Source organism: Eulemur rufifrons, chromosome 3 (genome assembly GCF_041146395.1).
Source record: "Eulemur rufifrons isolate Redbay chromosome 3, OSU_ERuf_1, whole genome shotgun sequence".
NCBI classification, from domain to species: Eukaryota; Metazoa; Chordata; class Mammalia; order Primates; family Lemuridae; genus Eulemur; species Eulemur rufifrons.
The window spans coordinates 84,476,454-84,501,287 of record NC_090985.1 but is presented as its reverse complement, the minus strand read 5'-3'; the positions used below and the strand labels follow the sequence as shown (position 1 = coordinate 84,501,287).

At 41.7% G+C, this 24,834-nt stretch overlaps 1 protein-coding gene across 5 annotated transcripts in view; it reads right to left on the bottom strand.

Annotated features, from left to right (window-relative positions):
- Positions 1 to 14,992: 14,992 nt before the first annotated feature.
- NCOA2 (nuclear receptor coactivator 2) overlaps positions 14,993 to 24,834 on the bottom strand; it is a 265,072-nt gene continuing 255,230 nt past the window's right edge. For all 5 annotated transcript variants that reach the window (XM_069465528.1, XM_069465526.1, XM_069465529.1 and 2 more), the window contains 2 exons: positions 24,233 to 24,322; positions 14,993 to 18,873 (listed from right to left, as the gene is read on the bottom strand). In XM_069465528.1, coding sequence (XP_069321629.1) covers positions 18,862 to 18,873; positions 24,233 to 24,322 — 102 coding nt within the window. In that variant the 3' untranslated portion in view covers positions 14,993 to 18,861. The remainder of the gene's footprint in view (positions 18,874 to 24,232; positions 24,323 to 24,834) is intronic.

Below are 24,834 nucleotides of genomic sequence, written 5' to 3'. Positions count from 1 at the left end.
AATTGTGTCATTTTGTAAGATATGCACAAGACTTTGGATTATAACAGAATATGTTTAAGAACCAAGTATGCAGCTTGCTGGAGGTGTGGGCTCAGGCTGAGAGAACCCCACTAGAATTGATAAGGAGCAGGCAGACAATGCTGCTTGTGCACTTCTGACCTCAGCCCCTTGCCAGAGGCTGGCTGTCTCTGACCACAGCCCTAACAACCACAGCCCCTAAGTGAACAAAGGTTTTGGAGATTTTTTTTTTTCTCCTAAATCAGTTCTTAGGGATAGGTCAGTAGAATAATAGACTTTGTAAGGTTTTTAGATGGTTACCCAAGGCAAAGTTCATCTACTGAGGACACTGGCATGACAAGACCTTAAATTTGTCAGCCCGAATCATGCACTAATTTAAAGGTTGCTCTGGACCTGCCCTAACAAAGCTTAAAAGCAAGTCTCAAAAGCAGGTGTCAGTCTGTACTTGAATGTTTACAGCAGCACAATTCACAATTGCAAAGATGTGGAAACAACCCAAGTGCCCATCAATACATGAGTGGATTAATAAAATGTGCTATATGTATACCATGGAGTACTATTCAGCTATAAGACACAATGGTGATATAACATCTCTTGTATTTTCTTAGATAGAGCTGGAACCCATTTCTACTAAGTGAAGTATCCCAAGAATGGAAAAATAAGCATCACATGTACTCACCGTCAAATTGGTTTCACTGATCAATACCTAAGTGCACATATAGAAATAACATTAATTGGGTGTTGGGCAGATGAGGGGGCGGGAGGGTATGGGTGTATACATACATAATGAGTGCAATGCGCACCATCTGGGGGATGGACACGCTTGAAGCTCTGACTGGGGGGGGGGGAAGGCAAGGGCAATATATGTATCCTAAGCTTTTGTACCCCCATAATATGCTGAAATAAAAAAAAAAAAGAGCAGGTGTCAGACCTATCCTAAGTAATTGCATACCAGGACAAAGTTCAATAATTTTTAGTGGAATACAACAAAACCCAGCACTCAAGAACATAAAATTCACAATGTTTGGCAGTCAGTGAAAAAAAAAATCAATAGGCATGCAGAAAAGCAAGAAATATGACCCATAACCAAAATAAAAATCAATTCATAGGAACAGACCCAGAAATGACAGCAACAATGGAATTAACAGATAAATATGTTACAATAGTTATTTTAGATATGCTTGGTGTGATACAGAAGGTAGAGAAAAACATGAAAATTATGGGGGGAGAAATAGAAGATATACAAAAGAAACAGAGATATTTTGGAAATGACCAATGCACTCTCTGAAATAAAAAGTACTCTGGGTGGTATTAATAGTCAGTTAGGTACTGCAGCATAATGCAATGAAACATTCCAAAATGAAGCAAAGGAAAGAAAGAGACTGAAAAAATTGACAAGGGTATCAGTGAGCCCTGGGACAATCTGAAGTAGTCTAATATATGTGTAATTGGAGTCTCAGCCCCATCCAAGGACATCATAATTAAATTGCTCAAAAGTAGAGATAAATATTTAAAGCCAACCAGAAAAAAAAAAAGATATTACTTAAGGATGAACAAAGAATGACAGCAGACTTTGCATCAGAGTCTATGCAAATTAGAAAAACAATGTAGGGACTTGTTCACGGAAAGAAAGAACTGCCAACCTGAATTCTATGCCCCCCCCCAAAAAAAATCCTTTAAAAATGAAGGTGAAATAAATACTTTTTCAGACCAAAAAAAGCAGAGAAAACTTATAACCAGCAGACCTGCACCCCAAGAAATGTTAAAAGAAGCTCTTGAGGTAGAAGGAAAACGATGGTAGATTTAAATCCAGGCATGTTGATAATTACATTAAATGCACATAGTCTAAAGATTCCATTAAGAAGCACAGTTTATCAGATTAGATAAAAACAAACAAAAATGAAGACAACAATACAACAAAGTCCAACTATAGGTTGTCTACAAGAGAGCTATTGTCAAGCACTGTGAAAAGTCTGAGATTTCCATACTTGCAAGTTACCAAGGCAGCCTGCCACAGTTTCATAGTTGCTGGTTGAAGACACCAGAATCCTGGGTCAGAGCTGTCGGGCAGTTTATTACAGCAACAGCAACAACTAGACTACCAGCATTTTGGTAGCAGTTCTTCAAGTCTCAATTCCACAGGGCAATGCAAAAAGGGTCAGATGACTCCAGTGCACACAGAGGACTGTATTACAGGAGGATAGGGAACTGGAACCTTTTATAATTTATAATGGGCAGTGAGTATGTCTGCGCTTTGCTCTGTCTTCAAAGACAGTAAGCAAATTTGCCGCTGCTTCTGAAGGGAGACACTATCTCGTGTGTGTGTGTGTGTGTGTGTGTGTGTGTATGTGTGTGTAGATTTAGGGGGTACAAGTGCAGTTTTGTTACTTGGATATGTTGCATAGTGGTGAAGTCTGGGCTTTTCATCTAGCCATTACCCAATAGTATACATTGTACCCATTAATAATTTCTCATCCCTCACCCCCTTCCCACTCTTCTACCCTCTGAGTCTCCAGTGTCTATTATTCCACACCCTATGTCTATGGGGAAACACTATCACTATTTTCCAAGGTTGTTTGCCATCCAAACATCCTTGAAAACATAGTCCAGAACAAGGGCAGTTTGTTTCACTCACAAAATATGCAGAGACAATACAAAATACCCTAAAGCACCAGAGCCAGTAAGGGAGAACAGTTTTGACCATAAGTCATATTGTTGGTGATACACAGCAGAGGAACCAATCTAACATATCTCTAGGTAGAAATATTTGGAGGATAGTATAATAATGAGAGAGACATATAATATTACTATATGAATTTTTAAAGATACAATACTTCATGTAATTGCTATAATGTGCCTTTTTGAGGCAATTGTAAAATGGGTCTGTGATTGTTGGTTGTACTCTTGTAAATTCAAAAAGAGAACTTGTTGAACTGTATTATTTTTTTAATCTATTGTTTTCAGAGTGTCTATTTTGAATTAAAATTTGTTACACCACTGCAAAAAAAAAAAAAAAAAAATGTGCAGGCCGGGCATGGTGGCTCACGCCTGTAATCCTAGCACTCTGGGAGGCCAAGGTGGGAGGATCACTCAAGATCAGGAGTTCGAGACCAGCCTGAGCAAGAGCGAGACCCCCATCTCTACTAAAAATAGAAATAAATGATTTGGACAGCTAAAAATATATATAGAAAAAATTAGCCAGGCATGGTGGCGCATGCCTGTAGTCCTAGCTACTGGGGAGGCTGAGGCAGAAGGATTGCTTGAGCCCAGGAGTTTGAGGTTGCTGTGAGCTAGGCTGATGCCACGGCACTCTAGCCCGGGCAACAGAGTGAGAGTGTGTCTAAAAAAAAAAGAAAAGAAAAGAAAAAAAGAAACAAAAATGTGCAGAGAGACCAATGGAGAATTATCTCTGGTTTTCATTAGTTTTTGCGGTTTCAGTAATTTGTATTTAATAATAAATACAATAGATTACTCCTATGTATGATACAAAATCTTTATCTTCAAAAAACAGGCTCTCCCCTCACTTCACCCTACCCGCACAAATTTGGTACAGCTACAGTAGGAGCCAGCTTTGTTTAAATCCTGTATCAGTCTAGGACCAATCAGGAGAGAGAAATGATACGGTCATTTGAACAGGATAATCTTAATATAAAGAATGATTATCCCTCCTTCTGCCTTCCTCCCCTCCTCTTCCCTCCCCTAAAAAAAAAGAAAAAAAAAAAAGAACGATTATCTATAGCAGGAGATTGGAGGGACTAGACATTGGCCACTAAAAAGTAAAGAGAACTCTACAGAACATAGGAATAGAAGATTTATATATATTTGTGTGTGTATATATATATATATATATAAAATAGCAGATATAGTAATATTATATAATAATATAATACTATATCTATTAGCCATTCCACACCCCCTGGGCTGAGATCTGGACTTTGTTGGAGAAGGCTCAGCCATGGCTACTGAATGGCAGACAAGTTGCTGTGGTGCCACACTGGTAGAACTTGCTGGAAATCAACCCTGTGTAGGGTGCTGGGGAAAGCTGTTTGCATGACGATGTCTCACTACGGGAACTCTGCTCCAAACCACTGCAGGAGGTTGCAGGAGGAAGCCACTTGCCACCGAGTGCTGCTGGCCCTGGCCCCGGGGAGCCGCGTGCTGGGGAAGCCACGCCCCTGCAAGGTCGGGCTGGGCAATCGAAACCTTTTCTCCCATAGCGTCCCTCCAGCGCCCTCTACTGACGAAGCTTCAGTGCCAGCGGGCACGTTATTGAACCGTTTCAGATTTTTGCAAAGCAATCAAATAGGGTGAATTTAGAGGTGAGAGGCAATAAATCAATCATAAAGTCCAGCAAGTAAATAAATCCACGCCTTCTATCCTTGCAAAGCTAGCCTCAGTTTCCTTGTTTGGAAAATGGTGGCAAGGAGGGAAAACAAGAGTAATATACACTTGAAATTCCTTTTTTTTTTTTTTAAATTTTAATTTTTTCTCTATATATTTTTAGCTGTCCATATAATTTCTTTCTATTTTTAGTAGAGATGGGGTCTCGCTCTTGCTCAGGCTGGTCTCGAACTCCTGAGCTCAAATGATCCGCCCACCTCGGCCTCCCAGAGTGCTAGGATTACAGGCGTGAGCCACCGCGCCCAGCCTGAAATTCCTTTTTATTATAATATTTCACTACTATTTTTAAACCAGGTGAGTGCTGAACCCCTCTCTTCTGCACTTTCCTTTTCTTACCTTAGCTGTGCTGTCTCTTGAGTGCTGTCAGTCTTTGGCAAGCAAGTGCAGATAACATTTTGTTCACTCTCAGTTCATTTGTTCAAGTCTGTCAGAAGTTGTTCCAGAAATGGTGTGTGTGTGTGTGTGTGTGTGTGTGTGGTTGGCCTATTGTGGTGATTTGTGGCTCATCTTATGGGTCCTTAGTGGAGGCGAGAAATAAAGTAAAAGCAGTGGCGCTTGCCAGGTGCTCTCGTTTTGTTTCCTTCAAGAACCTGCTTTGATGGGCTCAGGGGTCACTTCCCGATCCCTCCTGCCTAGCCCCGCTCCAGGGGCCACTCAGACCACTCCCCGGGCTCCTGGGATGACTGATGGCTATCCCTATGAGGACAAGTGGTCATTTTTTGCTTTCTCTTTCCTACCTCTCCCTCCCTTCACACTTTCATGCTTTCACTGCCACGGGTAATAACCACACTATTAACAGCAGGAACGTCTGGAATTTGTCTCATTCGCTCTCCTATTTTTCACTCTATCGTTTCTATAAGACGCAGTAACCGAGAGCTCAGAGGCGCCCGGAGGATTGCTTGCTGATAGGAATCCTGTTCCTATAGGGAATGCCTCTTTGGGGCTTTCTACACCTAACACTCTGTGGTTGAACCCCCTAAGAGAATGCCTTGCCCAGTATGTGGGGTAGGGCTGTGACACTTGGTGATGGTCTTAGATGTGGGAAAGACGTAGTCTTGACGAGAGTAAGTAGCTTTCTTTGCCAACCACCGGTTTAGGGTTTGTCCATCTGAAGGCTGTCACCCACCTTGGATTAGAGAGCCTGTATGAGGCTGGCCACCTCCACTGCCCTCCCCTGAGCCCGCTTGTCTGCTAGAGGAGGCTGGAAGGTGGCTGTCTGTCTTCGCAGGGATAGCCCTTCGGTTTCTCTCCAAACTTGGCCCCAGTGCGTCTGCCTTGCAGTTAAGAGGCTGGTAGCACTCGATTCCTTGCCTGAATCTACCTCCTTCATCTGTAAGTTTTACTCTTGTCCTTTCAGAAACAGATTAAGTGTCACCGTTTCCATGAAACCTTCCAATGCAAAGCGGTCACTCCAGTTTCCTATGATCCACTTCACTTTTTACGCTGTGATAGTTGCTTGTTTGTATCTTCAGGGAGACTGTGAGCACATTCACGTCTGTATCTACCCTCTTCAGTGGCTCGTTAAGTAAAGTTTTGTTCTGTGACTCAGTGAAGGAATGAATTACACCAGCACCCAGCACTTTCTTCCCTTCCCTTTTTCTCTGTATTTATTTCTGCCCTCCCCTCTCCCCACCTCTTAGCCAAAAAGGCTCCTGCTCTGTCTTTCCCGTAGTTACATGGTTGTAGCCACGCTGCCCAGCCAGGCAGAAATGCCACTTTTGCTATCATTCCCATAATGTGGCATTTTTCTTAAGGGATGTCCCCACTGCCTTAGGTGAAGTTAGACACCTGCCTAGCAGACAGCAGAAATGGAAGGGCTTCAAGTCACTGCCATACATACAGAAAATACTCCCAGTACTCGGGGAAGCCTTGGGACAGCAGCCTGCCAGTCAACACCAGCGGGGACAGGGGTCTCACACGGGGCAGACAATGTCCATCCATAGGTCTTCAGAAGCTTTCTGGTTTTTGGAATCTGGACCACAGGGCAGTGTGTTTTGTGACCGAGCCCCGGACGGTGAGTTGGCAAACCTGAGTGCGTGCTTTGGCCCCACTCCCCATGAGTTGGGAGTCTTGGGGGCTTCTGAGGAGCCAGTGAAGGAGGGTTGGCAGGGGCTGAACCCGCCATTCAGCACCACGGATTCTGACCACAGAACAGGGCATTACGGGGACTCGGGGTGCTGGTGGGCAGAGGCTACAAGATCCCAAAGGGGTTTATGAATTCAGGCGTCAAGAGTCTGGGCTGCGAGCTCAGCCCCCCCCTCCCGTGACTGCAGTTTTGATCTATTGTGCGAGCAAATAGATACAGCATCAGCTGCTCTCTGTTTCTCTAACCGGATCGTCTGCCCCTGCTGGGCTGCACCGGGTCTCAGCAGCACTGAATCGTGGGTGCTGTGATAATAGACTTGTCACATTTCCCCCATTGACTCGTGTGCCCCTCCTGTGTGGCCCGCTAGGCTGCGGGTTCAGGCAAGGAAGGTTTCACCCATCCGTTGGCCCCGAGCCCCCACACTGTTACTTCCTGTTGGACGCTGTATGTACTTCATAAATATACATGAGTGGAATTGAAATATGTCATTTGTAGGGCAGTTTAGAAAAGGGTGGATTCAGAGAAGGCACTTATTTTTAGGTAGTGATCATTTTCTGTGTCTGTCTTTGTTTTGTTTTTAAATTGCTCTTGGAATTTAAAAATCCTCTTGTTCAGATCAAACAGAACTGTGGAGAGCTTTCCTCGCTCTACGAGGAACCTCTGGCATGTCTCCTGGGAAAAGACAATGAGAAAGTCCAAATCGGGAGGGGGAAAATGGCCAGCTTTTGGAGCAAAAGTAAGAGATCAAATATCGAAAAGCGAACTTTCACGGTGATCTTGGCAGGAGACAGACAATGGCAGTGGTTACGCCCTCTTCTGGCGGCGGCTGCGGCCAGTTAGCTTAGGGTCTGGGGCCCCCCAGTGGGGGAAGCATTCAGTTTTCTCTACACAAGGTTTGTGTGCAAGAGTTTCTGATGACAAAAGATGACTTCATCATCACTATAGCGAATTTACAAAGGTTAGAAAAGAGTTAAGAAAAACGTTGTCTCTAATAATCAGCTCTTTTAAAATGTCTGTCTCATTAAAAAAGATTTTAAAAAATGATACTATAGTCATGCGTTGCTTAACATCAGGGATGTGTTCTGAGAAGTGCATCATTAGGTGATTTTGTCATTGTGCAAACATCATAGAGTGTATTTACATAAACCTAGATGGTCTAGCCTATTGCATACTAGGCTATATGGTTGTTCCTAGGCTGCAAACCTGCACAACATGTTACTGTACTGAATAGTGTAGGCAATTGTAACACAATGATAAGTATATGTGTATCTATACAAATCTAAACATAGAAAAGATACAGTAAAAATAGGGTATAAAAAATAAAAAATGTAGGCCGGGCGAGGTGGCTCACGCCTGTAATCCTAGCACTCTGGGAGGCCGAGGTGGGCAGATCGTTTGAGCTCAGGAGTTCGAGACCAGCCTGAGCAAGAGCGAGACCCCATCTCTACTAAAAATAGAAAGAAATTATATGGACAGCTAAAAATATATATAGAAAAAATTAGCCGGGCATGGTGGCACATGCCTGTAGTCCCAGCTACTTGGGAGGCTGAGACAGGAGGATCCCTTGAGCTCAGGAGTTTGAGGTTGCTGTGAGCTAGGCTGACACCACGGCACTCACTCTAGCCTGGGCAAGAGTGAGACTCTGTCTTATACTTTTTTTTTTATATTAAAAAAAATAAAAATAAAAAATGTTACACCTGTATAGGGCAGCTCCATTACAATCTTTTTTTTTAGACACAAGGTCTCTCTCTGTCATCTAGACTGGAGTGCATGATCATAGCTCAGTGTAGCCTCGAATTCCTGGGCTTAAGCGATCCCCCTGCCTCAGCCTCCCAAGTAGCTGGGACTACAGGCACACACCACCATGCCCAGCTAATTTTTCTATTTTTCTGTAAACATGGGGTCTTGCTATGTTGCCTAGGCTGGTCTTGAACTCCTGGCTCAAGTAATACTCCCACCTTGGCTCTCCTAGAGTACTGGAGTTACAGATGTGAGCCACCATGCTAAGCCTAGTAAAATGTGCAAGAGTTTCTGATGACAAAAGTAGTTCATCATCATTATAGCATATTCACATTAATACATTTTTATAAGATTATTCATACAGACTTCACAACTTTTTAAAACTGATACTGTGAGTGGGAATTTTGTATCCAATGTATTCTTACCTGTTAGTGGTATTATTACTTATCTTGTATGTGTTTATCATAACTGTCTTATCAATTCTATGTTTTAGTTGGTTCTGTGGGGTTTTCTGGATAAACAATTAAATGGCCCATATATTATGATAATTTTGTCTCCTCTCCAGTAGTTACAAAGGTTCCCCACTCTTCCTTGGCCCCTGAGTATTCACTTGGTAAAGCAGTAGTAGAACTTCTTGGGATGGCAACTCATCTCTCGATGATTCTCTTTCTGGTTATACTTCTAAGTTTGTGCTAAGTGGCCCAGTCTCTTAACCATAACCGTGTGTTTTTTTAAGAGACGGGTCTCGTTATGTTGCCCAGGCTGGTCTTGAATTCCTGGGCTCAGGTGATCCTCCTGCCTCAGCCTCCAGAGTAGCTGGGACTACAGGCATGTGCCACCGAGACTGACTGCCATAGCTATTTAAAGACCTGATTCAAGGTAGTCCAGTTACATTTTTCTCTCTGGGTAATTTGAAAATTGGGACAAGGAATTCAGCAACTGGGACGTTACTGCTGAAGCATGGTAATGGCAGCTCTAGAGAGAGTCGATGAACTCTTGCTGAGATGGACTCAGCTGCTCTCATTCCTTCCATTTTTGAGTTTAAGTAGCTCAACTCCTATATCCTGCTACTTGAAGCTCTTTACTGTTTTTTAATTTTTCCTTTGTGTTAGCTACATCAGTTCCAGTTGCTTGCCACCAAAAGAAAGACTAGTGCTAAACTCACCTGAAACCTGGTGGGTTTTCATGCAACATAACACTTTCTCCCGTCCAAGTACTAACCAGACTCAATCCTGCTTCGCTTCCAAGACTGGTTGAGACTGGGCACATTCAGGGTGGTATGGCCATAGATATGCAACATAACTTTCTTTCCTTCCTTCCTTTCTTCTTCTTTCTCCTCCCTCCCTCCTTTTCTTTCTTCCTTCCTTCCCTCCTTCTTTTATTAATATGGGGTCTTGCTCTGTAACCCAGGCTAGAGTGCCGTGGCGTCAGCCTAGCTCACAGCAACCTCAAGCTCCTGGGCTCAAGCGAGATCCTCCTGTCTCAGCCTCTCGAGTAGCTGGGACTACAGGCACGCACCACCACGCGCAGGTAACTTTTCTGGTCTTTGTAGAGATGGGGTCACACTTTGTTGCTCAGGCTGGTTTCAAACTACTGGCCTCAAGCGATCCTCCCACCTTGGCCTCCTAAAGTGAGTTGAGCATTTTAAAACTTGTAACAATGAGCTCTTTCGCCTGCCACTCAGCTGTGTCTGCTCTTCTACTGCTGGAGATCAGAGCCTTGTCGTGCTCTGCCAGAGGCCTGTGTTCTCATATTCAGCATTGGATGCTCCTTAACAGCCCTCAGCCTCATTGCCCTCTGCAGGGCATCGCTCCAACTTGGCAGTAGCCAGCCTTCTCCACTGCCCCTGCACGCATTTCCCCCCAAACCCCACAAGTCTTTAGGATACCGTGCATCATTCCACCTTCAGTGGGACATTTTCACTGGTCACTACCAATGAAATTCTTAACAATTGAGCCACCACCTTGTGCCAGGGACTATCTGCACCACACTTATTGCTCAGGGTGACATTCTCATCTACTGGCCTGAGTGGGCCCATCCCAAATCCCCATCTTACCTATTTTTTTGAATTATTTGGCCTAGTCTGGGCCCTCCAAGAAGCAGTGACCAAGATGGGATTGGATGTGCAAGTGATTTACTAGGTGAAATAGATGTGGGTGAAGTAGGGAGGACTCCCGGGGAGGCTAGAAGAGCTGAAAGACTGGGAAGGAAGGTTAGGTGAAAAAGACTTATTCTACGGCATAATTCTGAGAAGGTTTGGCAAGGCCGACACAGAGTGCTTGAGTCAAAGCAAAGTCACTCATTAGAGCAGTCCTGTCTCTTTTTTTTTGTTTTTGAGACAGTCTTACTTTGCCGCCTGGGCTAGAGTGCTGTGGTGTCAGTCTCACTTTCAGCAACCTCAAACTCCTGGGCTCAAGCGATCCTCCTGCCTCAGCCTCCCAAGTAGCTGGGACTACAGGCATGCGCCACTATGCCTGGCTAATTTTTCTATATATATTTTTAGTTGTCCAGCTAATTTCTTTCTATTTTTAGTAGAGACGGGGTCTCGCTCTTGCTCAGGCTGGTCTCGAACTCCTGAGCTCAACCAATCCTCCCACCTCGGCCTCCCAGAGTGCTAGGATTACAGGCGTGAGCCATCAGGCCCGGCCCAGTCCTGTCTCTTCTGAGTGGGCTTGCCGTAATTGTCCCTGCTGCACTCAGTCACTAGCTGGGAGCTGGCTGTGGGAAGGGTCCCTGGGTCAGCCACACTCCCCTGCACAACAGGAGGTCTGGTGGTGGATTTTCGCGGCTGCTACAGTCTCCTTCACCTGGGCGCTTTCCTTGCAAGTACAGTGGCCCTTAGCTATGTGCTCATGTTTCAGCGAGGGGCACTAAAAAGATGTTTGGAAGCTCAGTGTGGTGGGCAGGACTGTCACTAGTGGGCTTCACTTGTCAGGCGGCTTTTCCATCAGGGAACCACAGACGTTAGTATCTGTGGGTCTTTTCTCTGAGGCTGCTCAGATTCCTTTGTGAAGACACTAAGGCAACGAGGCTGGCGTGTGCATTCAGGAAGCTAATTTGGTGAGGAGGGATCAACATTCTAATATCCTCTTTTCAGCATGGTACCACCCCGAGACACCTCTGCTAAACATTTCTAGGGGTATATTCCACCCAGGTTGAGGAAATTGTTTGCTTGGAGCAAGAGGAGCTGATCTGCCAGCTTCTTGATTCGGCTTCTCACGGCCACATCCTTGTCCTTGTGGGTTTATGTCCTTATAAAAAGGCCTTTGTATTAGTGGGATTTGGGAGGGAGCTGAGGTAAAGTCATGGGTTCAATCCTCTATTTCAACTGATCTGTTCAGTAGCCTATTAACTGGTTTCCCTGCAGACTTTTCTCCACATAGTGGCCAATCTTTTATTTTTTAAAAATTAAATTTCTCTCTCTCTCTGTTTTTTTTTTTTTTAACCTCGTATTAAAGTCAGGGAGAGCTAGTCTTTTAAAAACAAAAATTATGGCCACGCGCGGTGGCTCACGCCTGTAATCCTAGCACTCTGGGAGGCCGAGGCGGGAGGATTGCTTGAGGTCAGGAGTTCAAAACCAGCCTGAGCAAGAGCAAGACCCCGTCTCTACTAAAAAGAGAAAGAAATTAGCTGAACAACTAAAAAATATATATATATATATATATGTATATATATATATAAATTAGCCGGGCATGGTGGTGCATGCCTGTAGTCCCAGCTACTCGGGAGGCTGAGGCAGGAGGATTGCTTGAGCCCAGGAGTTTGAGGTTGCTGTGAGCCAAGCTGATGCCACGGCCCTCTAGCCCGGGCAAGAGTGAGACTCTTGTCTCAAAAAAAAAAAAAAAAAAAAAAATTAGATCATATTCCTCCCTTGCCAAAAACTCTCCCTCCAATGCCTTCCCATTACATTAAGAATAAAACCCAAACTCCTTGCCTTGGTTGGTCTTTAAGACCTTACATGACCTGGCCCCTGGCTACCTCACCTCCTGCTACTGGCCCTCAGATGTCTTCTCCAGCCACACACTGGCCTCGCTGTCAAGCTGGTTTGTGTCTCATGACCCTTGCAATTGCTTTTGTCCTACCTGAACACTCCTCCCCCAGATTCCCGTTGTGCTCCCTCACTTGCTGATAGCGGACCAAAGGATTAATAGGGCAATTTATCAGAACATAGAGTATTACGTATGCCTATGTGCCTAGTACCAACGTTTCAAAATACAAAAACAGAGATAATATGAGTAAAAGGAGAAAGAGAACTTAACAACTCTCAGTAACTGAAAGAAATCAGATTAAAAAATTTATAGTAAGAAACCACTTACATGCTGTTTATAAGGATAAAAGTTAAAGGATGAATAGAGTACACAAAATTAACCCAGCTTTAGTGCACCTATCTGCATATCATATTGGAAAAAGAAAACAAGGATTACCAGAGATGAAGTGGAAAATTATAACAGCTTCTGAATAAGAAGGAAAAATTGACAGAACTCAGAAACAAAAACCTCAAACCCTAATTGGAGATTTTAATTGATAGGATAACTAGAAAGAATGCATGGGATGCTGCTAAAAGTGGTCAACAGAGGAAAACTTACAGGCTTGAAATACCTGCATTAGAAAAAGTTAAAGGTTGAAAATGAACTATTCATATATTCTCAAAAAGCTAGAAAGAAAATACCACACCAAAATAAACCCAAAGTAAGCACAAGCTAGGAAAGGGGGGGTAAAAAAAAAAAACAACCCACAACAGTCGGGGCAGACAACTCCAGCCACATAGCTTCGGGAATGAGTTTTACACAAAATTCAAAGAAGAAATACCCATCTTAGCAAACTTACACATTTACTCTGTAGCTGTCAAAAGATTTATATTCCCACAAGTCCATGGAGGTATGTATGGCTACTACTAATTTTTTGCCAAATGAATGGATGAAAAATAATATTTCATTGTTTTGTATCTCATTGATTACTAGTGAGTTTTAGACCTATTAATATTAGCTTTTTTTTACTTTCATTACCTGTTCATACTTTTGCTCATGTTCTGATTTTTTTCTCATTTGTTTTTATAAATTTATGTGTTCTTAATATTACTTTGTTATACATCTTGTTTGCTCAGTCTTCAATTTCTTTTAACATTTTTGGTAGAATATCAAAATTTTTATATTTTTTTCCTTTTCTTAATAACTTAAAAAATGTCTTCACCTTTCTAATAATGTAAATATATCCTTCTAGTAATTTGACATTTCATTACATTTAGCCCCCTGATCCATTAGACATTTGTTAATATTGTGAGATAGGGAGTTAGCTTGGTATTTCTCCCAAATTTGGCCAACTGTTTCAACACCATTTTTTTTACAACAGCGATTCCTATGGATTAGAAATGGAATCTCTATCATATGTTAAATTTACATTTACAGTCAACTGTCTCTGGGCTCTATCCTGTTCTTCTGATGTATATACTCACATCTGTTTTAAGTATTTTATACTACTAATCAGTATGCTTTTTGTTGTGAAAAGATCCACGTGGTTTTCTTCAAAGTTTTTCATCTGTCTTCCAAATGCATTTTACTTTTGGATTTTGATTGAGATTATAATGAATTTGGGAGAGGAATGGATGGTCTTATAATACTGGGTGTATTTCTTTCTGAGTTCATGGTATGTCTCCAGTTTTATGAAGTCTTTTACTAAAACTATATAGTTTTCTTCACAAAGGTCTTTCACACTTCATTTTAGATATGATTCTATTTTATAAGTGTTATTTTGTTGTGAATGGGGATATTTAAAACACACACTTAAAAAATTGGTTATACGTGGGGATAGATGGTATTGATTTTTGTCTATTCCAGCCATCCGATGGAGCTTTTCCATTCATTCCAAGAGCAGGTCAATTGATTCATTTGCGTTTTCCCCATAGATGGTGAAATTGGCTGAAAATGTTTTCTTTCTCCTATTCTTGCATTAATACTTTATTTCTTAGCATTGGTCATTAATTCTTTATTTCTTAGCATTCCTGTTTTGTTGACTTTAATTAATACTTTTAATAGTTCACTATTAAGTAAGATGTCTCATTGGGATTGCCATCAGATAACCTTAAATAAGTTTAGGGCATTTACTTTTCCTAAAGGTTTTCTTGTGAATGAGTGCTAACATTTTTCTTATGTAAATCTATCAAATGGCATTTATTAATCATGGTTTTTTTTCTTCCTTTATTCTGTTAATATATTAACAACCTTGATACATTTTTCTAATCATTCGTTTTGTTTTCGGTATCTTATAAAACTACATTCCAGATGTATTTACTAGTATTTCATATAGTTTATGACCTAGGTTTTAGGTACTGTATTTGCATTGTTTATCAACAATTACTAAACCAATCTATTAAACCAATATGACTATTCTAATGTGTGATATATAACCTTAATAAGGCAGTCAGAAGTCCACATTATTCTCATAAATGTTTTTGGTCATTTGGGAATGGGAGGTGGAACAGTGTAAGTGAAAAGAGTAGTAACATCATTTAGGACGCAGAGGAACTAGACTTGGGCCTATGCAGTTAGATAATCTTAAGACATACCTCCTCCTTGGCTTCAAATTGAAAAACATAAAATGGGAAGAATAATTATGGGAAGAATTAAATGTTAAAATGCTGTGAATAGTGTCAACTACCATATAAATGTAAGAAATTATAAGGTATTTTTAATTTACATGCAATTATGAAAGAAGATACAACATAAACACACTAAAATCTCTAAAGCCATGTAAAACCCGAAGGCATTAAAATTTATTAAATGATGCAATAACAACAGAATTCTTTATTTACAATAGCATTATTTAACATCAAATAAGCAAATAGCATCAGCAAAGCAATATTAACTTGCATAAATGTATTTAAAATTTCTCTGAATATATCTACCTTTGCATAAACTGCTCACACTAGAAATACAAACATCAATGCAGGTGAACAAAGTGATGTTCAGAGTCAACTCCATTTTGAAAATAAATCACAACCTGAAACACTGTAAGTTTTCTCCTGAAGAACCATAGTTAATATATTGCTTAATTTTACCCTTGTATAATCTTTTCATATACACACATCTCAGATGCAACTTCATGAGGAACTGTACAAATAAAACCCACAAATGACAAAGAAAAAAAAAGACAGTTAAATGTTTGAAGAAATGTATCATCATCACTATTCAACAACATAAAGGTTAAGTGATGATGCACTTATTCAAAAATTGTACACAATTCACTATACAAATATAATACATCGGACAGCTATGTAGGAATATACAAGACTTAAAAACAGATCTAAGGCATTATGCTAGATTTTAGCATTTTGAGGTTCTTGCACATAGCTTTTACCTGTAGTAAGAAACTTAAAAGATTTTGTTTTAGTCTATAAAGAAACACCAGGGAGAAAATTCTAATTAAAATCGAAGCCACTACAGTAATTTTCTTTTGTGCAGAGAATACTTTGCTCTTAGGCAGCATACTACCATACAAACACTAGAAAATTTTAAATTCACACCAACAATTAATGGCTTAAGTTGCATTTCAAAATTGATTGTGTATCTTTGGGTTCTGCAAGTGGGTATGTGCCACCCATTTCATGTGTTAAGCCCATATGAACTCCATTTTTGAACACAGATTAAAAATTGCATTATATAAACTGCAAAAACATTGCTTTCAATTATTACCGGCCGTAAGAGATACACATGGAGGAGGGGCAGTTTAATCTTTGCGTCGAATGAATTCACTGTAGTAAAACAGCTCACTTCACTTTTTAAACTTACCACATGACATAAACACTTAAATGAGTTTTGCAACCAAGTTAATGTATGTATACTTTTCACATTATGTTTTTCACATTTAGTAATATAAGTAAAACACTGATTATTTGTTCTATTAAACAAAAACCAAGTACTCAGTCTAACAAATTTATTGTGTACAGCATAAGAAATACTGATGATGAAGGGAACTGATTTGGCTTTTGCTTCTATAGTGATCAATATGATCAGAGGAGATTCCCTCGCTTACTGTTCTTCTCCTAATTAGATGTGAAACAAAACCCATTACCTGATCTGGACCATAGAGAATTTATAATCTCTTTTCCTTCAAAACAGTAATGATCATGAACTACTGTAAATGACCAGTAGCACAGGTTTGCAGAGAGCTGTCTGAATGGGACTGATAGTAGACACAGTGGGCGGATGGAGGAACGACAAAGGAGACACAGATCGTTTTGGACAGTGTTATAGTAAAGGGGGACCTGAAACTCAAAACAAAACAAAAATCCAGCTTAAACTCCGTTTCTCTTTTGTGCTGTGTGAAGTTAAAGTCATTCTAGTTCACATATTTCTAAAAATTAATTTAAGACTGGTCACATTACACTGTGTGCCACGTGAGCCTCGTCCCACGGAGGAGGTCCTGGAGTTCTGGGCCAACATCTGCTCGTTTCTTCCATCACAGTTGGGCAACCCAGTGGTTTGGTGGAGAAAAGTAGAGCCTTTTGAGGGGATGTGTGAACTGGTGGCCACTGAGAAGTGCTGTTCCTTGGCCACCTCCCTGTATTGAGATCCCTCTCAAGTGGAAAAAAGTCTCGAAATGCAAATTTCCAGAAAGTTTCTTTAGTATGGAGCAACACTTTCAGACTTACTTACCATTTATCTTTGGGCTATATCTCTTTCCATATTTCCATAATCTGTACATATAGAGAGAGATATAAATAGGGGTAGTCTGTACATTTTTCACCCTGCCACAAATAAACAAACAAATTTCAAGGAAAAACTTCTCTGTTCCTAAAAAGCCTGGCTAATGAGATATTATTATAAAATGCTTTGCTTTTTAGACATCAAAAAGATATCATTTTGAAATTTAGGTAAGAAAGGTATGTGTATCAGGGGTTGAGGAGAAATAGCTCAAAAAAGGTCATCAGTTTCTTGGTATTGCAGTTGTCTGAAACTGACACCAATTAATAAAAGATTATTCCCCTACCAGAGTGGGCAAGAAAAATAACCATAAAAGTGGCCTGCTTAGTAACATGTAGTCTTTCTAAGGTTCATTAAGAAAGAATATAAACATATAAAAATCAAGAATTGGTTCCTACAGCGGCTGCATATCCTATAGATTAGATAAATGATTTATGAGCAGAATCACAAGGTTTAGAAAATAAAAAGTCTTAAGTCTACAAATTAGGTCTAATCAAGGTATTGATATCCTTTACAAAATACCTTTAGGAGACATTGCTATGAAGATATCTAATTTAATACTGAAGTACCTCATTTTTGAGTCAATTCCACAATATGTATACCTCACAAAAATTATACAATTAAAACACTTAAGTTCTCAACTTAAATTATTGCTTGTTTACATATAAATTGGATTTTATGTACCTTACAAAACTTCGGCTTAGTTAGCACTGCTAAAAGACAAAATAAAAAACACATGGCAGAGGTTCAATCTGTCGTGATGTCTGCTGTCAATTTAAACACACTAGTATTTTCTCCCCTTTTGGAGGCTAGAGTTGCTGGGGAACAGAATAAACATGCTTCCAAAGCAGGTGTCCTTAGCTTGACGGGTATCAAGTCTTAACTTGGCTCTTCTCCTTGCCAGTAAATGCATTTTTCTGAAATTCAATAGTTAGCAATTGGTAAGTGGCTGGCAAAACATTTAAGGAAATAAAGGGCTTACCTGGTTTCTGTAGCTTATAGTTATTTTTTTAAAAATGAATGAGAGGAGGGAAGACTGGGGGAAGGCAGAGAGGGGAAGGGAGGAGTCAGGATCACAGAGGGGAGAAGAGATGCTAATTCAAGCTGTCTGATCAATCTAAAGGGAATTTAATTTAGAAATGAAAAATATTTCTTCTCGACTTACGATTTAGGTGAACTAGTTTGGTTTTAACAAAAGGAGAAAAAAGAAAAAGACTTGTTAATATTAACAGCCCTCTCACAGGCTCCTTTTCATCTGTTCAATAACTGGAAATGCTTTTCAACATGGTCTTTAGAGCTTTCTACAAAGATACAACTTTGACTTTATTGGTCTTCACTCATTGGGTGTGTCTGTACATACAGCGCTGTCCATGGTGTCTGCCCTGCTTCCGTCCCAAATGCAGGTTTTAGCTTAAAATACCTTTAGTTTACTTTTTTTTTTTTAATTCTTTTTTTCCCCCGGATGAAATCTTAGTCTTTTGTACTAGACTGATTAGCCAGGGAAAACAAAGCAAGAAACCAGTGTCTGGAACCAAACAGGAACAGAACAAGAGCATGGTTCTCCTTAAATACATACATTTAAATACATTCAATCTGACATGGGTATGAAATTTGCCTGTCAACATTTACTTTGCAGGAGAGATCTAAGTTGCACTAAGGTGAATGCAGTGAACAGACTGAGCGACTGTCTGGGTGTGAGCTTCAGACTGTCAAGAGAAGAGGCGGCTCCTCCTGCAAACGCCGAGTAGACTCCATCCTGGGAGCCAGGCCTAGGCCTGTCTGCTGATCTGGCTCTGGCAGAACCTGCTGGCAGGTCAGTTGGGTCAGAACAAATAGACACAGCTCTCCAGATTGGGAAGTGTCTTAAGTAAGTGAGCCCGGTCAGCTGAAGAAAGAAGCAACCAGCTACCTTCAGTGTCAGCAGTATTTCTGCAGGAAAACAGATAAAAAGTTGTGAGATACCCGAGTTTTTGATGGAACCATCACAAAGCTCATCACAAAAACATCAAAATACTTGTTTTAAATAATGCAAACCACAAGTGCCACATCTGGATGAGTACATTTGATCTGCATGTGGACAAGGAGATCGTGCGGTTCCTAACCCAACACAATGTTTCCAAAGGGACGAGAATGATGCCAACAGTCTACATGCTATTTCTTACAGGCTATATGCTGCAAATGGATTGTTAGCCTCTCCTGAATGACTGCTGCTCTCTTATCAATGACATCCTAGCTCTACTTCATCTCTCCCATCTTCTCAACAGAAATTACTGAGACACCCAGTTGCTGAAACACCCAGCAATTCACCCAGGTGCTTTCTGGCAGCATTCAATCCAGAAGGGGCCATTACTTCCTGATCCTTCCTCAGATTCATCCAGTAAAAACTCACCTTCTATAAAATGTCCCTCTTTCTCTTCTTCTTTTAAAGACTGGTCAAGTGCGGTTGTGGGAAGGGGGGAAAGAGTAGAACAAGGAGTTCAATCTGCAACTGACTGTGAACAACCAACTGAGAGAACTCTTGACCTTTGGACCAGTCTAAAAATGTCCCTCTTGATTTTTCCCTATGAGATAATCCAAGGTTCTACGAGTGTGTTCTCCCTGGCTTCAGCAAGCTAAATAAACCTAGGTTTTGACTCTAGGGGTGTTTTTGCTAGTTTTTGGCTCTATGTGCTGATGACTTAGATGACTGAGTACCAAAGGCTACAGTGAGCAAGTGTTTCCTTGGTTGATGCACATATATGTTAACGATTTTCTTTGGCTATTAACTACCTTCCCCCCAAAAGTTTTCATTCATTTAGCAAATAATAATTGTGCATCTATAATGTGCCAGGTGCTCGGAATAGAACTCCAAGACATTCTTCATCAATGCTATCACAAAAATTGCTCAATAGGCAAAGCAGGCAAATGGCAATGCGATCTGAGTTCTGTGGGTGCCGTGGGAACATACAGCAATTGCTTCAGGGATTTAGATATTCAGACACAGAATTCTAACACATCAGGGCCATTTAAGGAAGATGAGAGAGGAAGCCAGCCCGAAATAATCTATTTCACCATAGCACCCAAAAAGAGAGTTCTAAGGAAACTGTTGCCAGACCACAAGTTCTGTGGTCAAAGGTGGAATTACCTTAGTGCCCCCCCCCCACCCCCCGCCTCGGGTCAGGTACATAGCTCTCTAAGCTTAAAAAATTAGTTTAGGTCCGGCACGGTGGCTCACGCCTGTAACCCCAGCACTCTGGGACGCTGGGGTGGGAGGATCATGTGAGCCCAGGAGTTTGAGATTGCAGTGAGCTTTGATGATGCCACTGCATTCTAGCTTGGGTAACAGAGTAAAACTTGGTCCCAAAAAATAATTAAATAAGTAAATAATAATAGCTTAGGAGAATACCTGTGAGTACACTTCTTCTCAGAGAAGAACATTTAATGTACTTTGATATAAAGCTGAATATGTTTATTCCTAACTTGTGTCACTTATATAATTTTGTATGAAAACAAGTGCTGATTAAAATATGAAAAAAAACTCTTAATTTTCCAGTTAGTTTAGAAAAATAAATTCTATTGAGAAGTATTTATACCCCATTCAATTTATGGGCTTAAAAACTTTAAGGCAGAACCCTAACACGGACTAACATCAACGAGCAGCCGCTGGCCGGAATCATCCGGTGAGTGAGACCGCCGAGCACGGCGCACCCCTGGAGTGACTGCTCGCGGTGGCATCTTAGCTGCATCACTTGGGGTCGGGGGTTCTTTAACCTTTCTGTACTGGATACTTCTTAGGGCTACTGTGAGGATTAAACAACATGATGTACATAAAGTGTTTAAGCAGTTCCTGGGAGAATTTAAATGCCCAGTAAATGTCATCGCTGCTGTCACCGTCATCATCAACCAAAAGCCAATCCCAGTTAGTGATCAATTTCCTAACACTAGTAAATACAAGTAATTACAATTATACTCTTTTACTGGATACAAGAGTTATGCTGCTGAGCAGTAAACTCAGTTTAAATCTATTTAAATCTATGTAAAATATAAAGGAGTACTATGATAAGTCCTTATAAAAACATGTAAAGAAAATAAAAATATATAAAAAATATAAAAGGAATCTTTGGGTTAAGTAAACGAACTGCCCTTCTCTAAACAGTTTTTTTGGTGAATTTACAGTTGTATATACTAGCTCTGCTTAAAGCCAGGTACAATTATAATCTCCACTTCAAGATCAATGGAATGCAGTCAACAGTGTACGACAGTGCTTTCTAGCTCAACAAATAGAACCAGATTGCCAATAAAAATTCTTTTCAAGTTCCGTGATTCAGAACAGCCCCAGAGCATATTGCAGAATTACGGAGGATGAAGGCAACGGGACCCCTATCTGGGCACACATAAGCAGTATGGTGACAAACGCAAAGTGCCTTCCAGTTATTACTGAGGAAACAGAAGGGCTACATCGTACCTATTCTCTGCAGAACACTGGAGTGCCTAGGACAGACTGCTCTCAGGCCTTAACGACCAGCAGGAACAAAGTGCAGATGGATGAGCCAGACTCAAGAGGGGGACAGGCGGAGCCAGGGAAAGCAGGAGAGGTGGAAGTGGCCCGGCTAGGCAAAGACAGGGGATTCTCACCGGGATCCCCAAAGCACTTTCGATGGACAGCGGGAACATCCTATATTTATTGAAAGTTGCTGCTTGAGATCTTAACGTGCGTCTTTCCATTTTTGGGTTTAGTAGGCACTGTCAGGCATGTGGATGTGCGTGAAGGTGAACACCCTGGTCCCGCTGGCCTGCCACGGTGCCCAGCACCGCTGCGCTGTGGAGTGGTGCTGCTCGAGGTGGTCCCCCTGCCCTCCTATGACTGCCGCCAGCAGTCACCCCTCCCTGGCCAGCCACCTTCTCCCTTAGTTGAACTGGGTTTGTTCGCCAGTTCCCTAAGTCTTCAACCCTAGGTGCACCACATGCTAGCTGTGTGACCTTGGGTAAATTCGGTTTCCTCATCTGAAAATGTTGGGAGCCTTAAATATCTATGAAGGGCCCAGGACAGTCCTTGGTACACCGGAGGCCAAAGGGTACTTCCCCTTCCTCGCTCTGGAGGTTCCTCCCTCCTGAGATGAAGTGGCCCAATGCCTGAGGCTGACGACTCTTCTAAACACGTAGCTGAATCTTTACTGTCTGTCCCACAGTACCTGTGAGTATCCTTCTCTTCCCCTCAGGATCTAAGTAAAACGAGAAGGGAATGGCACCAAAGAAAACAATTTATTCCTTTTTGGTTTTTTCCAGTGCTCCATGCATTGGAACATTTTTCACTTGTGAGAAAAATCTCACAAGAGCTTGGTGTTCCCTTTGGAAGAGTGAGCAGTAGAGTACGAGGGTTAAGAATGCACATTCGGGGGTCAGCCAGCCTGGGGTCATCATTAAACTCTCAAAACTGGTGTGCCAGGGGCAGCGGCCTGCACCTGTAGTCCCAGCTACAGGCTGAGCTGGGAGGATGGCTTGAGGTCAGGGGTTCAAGTCCAGCCTGGGCAACAAAGTAAGACCCTGTCTCTTAAAAACAAAAACAAACAAAAAAAACCCAGCAGTGGCTCTACCAGATGGTTGTTGTCACTTAAATGAGGAAATCTAAATAAAGCTCTTAGTGGAAAGCCAGACTTGCAGTAAATGCTTAATAGATGTTGGTTGTTTCTGTAATTTTTTTTTAAAGGCAGAACATGGGCCCATCTGAGTATTCTGCTTTACAGTAAGCAGGTTTTCTCTTCTTGGAGGTATTATGGCAGCAGAGAAAGGACACAAGGCAGGTCAAATCCTGGGGCTCTCGGGAGAAAGGAGTGGGAGACCGGGCCCATGCAGAGCTTCTGAGGGCCTTAACCTATGGAGTGGATTTCTCAGGGCACCTGCTCCACTGGAGCCCCGGCCGAGGCTGGCACCCGGTCACACGCTGAGGAGTGAGGGAGGGAGGGAGGGCTGGAGGCCTAATCTCACTGTGGGGATTCAGGGAGGGAAATGTGAGCCTGGCCTCCCACATGCATGTTTTTCCCATAGCGATATGATGTGCTCAGAGGTTAAGCTCCCTGGCGCTTTTGGGTTAAAATGGCTGAAATCTGTGGGAGCCTGATTATCACTAATGTCACTGTCACTGCTCCTCTGGGAAGTGCACCCCACGCTTCAAGCCTCTGCTTCTGCATGTGAGCCATCACTGAGCTACGTGAGCACTCGCTTCCCGTGCAGCAGGCTCAGTAGGGGGACAACGGGACTGGCATCTGGGAAGACACCAGCCCCAGCGGGGGAGTTAAACCTCGATCAAGGGCACATTTCAAGTCTAGACACATGGTCAATATGAAATATATGAATATGTAAACCATGTGAGTGAGTTTTCGTGCATTTGTGCATCTGAGCAGTGTACCATCTGGGCTTGTATGGACAACATCTACGGGACTGCCACCCACAGCCAGCATCTCTGCCATCCGTGACTGCGCTTCTTAAAAACACAAGAAGCCACATGGAGAATACTAACACAATATGTTATTAAAATCTGGATCAAATTCATGCCATTAACTTCTAAACTTGAATGTCAACATTAACAAAACCATCCAAGACCGCCTTTTTTTGTGGGAGATTCAACATCAACCCTACATTTTTCCTATTGGGAGAGAACTTTTTAAAAGAGCACTATCTACAGCTAAGGTCATACCCTGAGCTTCAGAGGGCCATGCAGGCCCATTTACCAATGTGCCAAACTGCTCACAGAGCTCTCCCTGTGAGGGATCTGCTGCTAGGCACACGTTTCAGTTGGGTTCTAAGTACTAATTATTTGGTTTTAAGACTTGGCTAAACACGGTACTATCACTCTCCTTAGAACAGGTGTTTAAGGTACAATGAGCAAATAATACAAATAATACATAAGATTACTGCCTAAACACAATGAAATGCAGAAAAAGACTTAAGAAAGGAGAACAATTATTAATTTCTCTTCCTCCTCCTAAAAATCTAACATTATGATTCAGAAAAAGAAAAACATAGAAGTTTGCCTTAACTTGACTAATTCTTTGCTACTTTATTTTTGCTCTGCAATAATATCATCCCAGGGTAAAATTAGTGTTCTTAATTTACATGTTAACAGTGGCTCGATTAAAATGAACTTAAAGCAATAATTATTCACACAAAAGCACGGTATGCCAAATGAAATCAGAAGATATTTTACAACTATCTTTAATCTACTGGTTGCTAATATATCTATGCCAATTTTGATCTATAAAATATTCATGTTCACTTTTCTACCACATTCACACATTTCTCTGTTTCTTACCCGTGATGTGTCTCCCTCCTGCTTAATCATATCCATTCCAGGCAGCTGGTTTGGGAAAAGGTTGCCTCCCCGCAGAGCAGGATCATTAACCTGAGGCGACAAGACAGGCCGTTCAGCAGGACACACAAAAGTGTTCTGGGAAACAACCAACCGTCACCCTTCCTCTCCTTTGTTTTTAGGAATCTAATAATAGGGAAAAGGGACTATATAACAATGGCTTCATCCCTGAACTAATTCTCCCATGTATATATTTTGGGGGAAACATAGAGGAACATGAAAATAGATACTTTTACCAGCTGCCTTCAAAATTAAACTTTAGGCCAGGCATAGTGGCTCACGCCTGTAATCCTAGCACTCTGGGAAGCTGAGGCGGGTGGATCACTCAAGATCAGGAGTCCAGCCTGAGCAAGAGTGAGACTCCGTCTCTACTAAAAATAGAAAGAAATTAGCGGGCCAACTAAAAATATATACAGAAAAAATTAGACGGGCATGGTGGCGCATGCCTGTAGTCCCAGCTACTTGAGAGGCTGAGGCAGAAGGATTGCTTGAGCCCAGGAGTTTGAGGTTGCTGTGAGCTAGGCTGACACCACGGCACTCTAGCC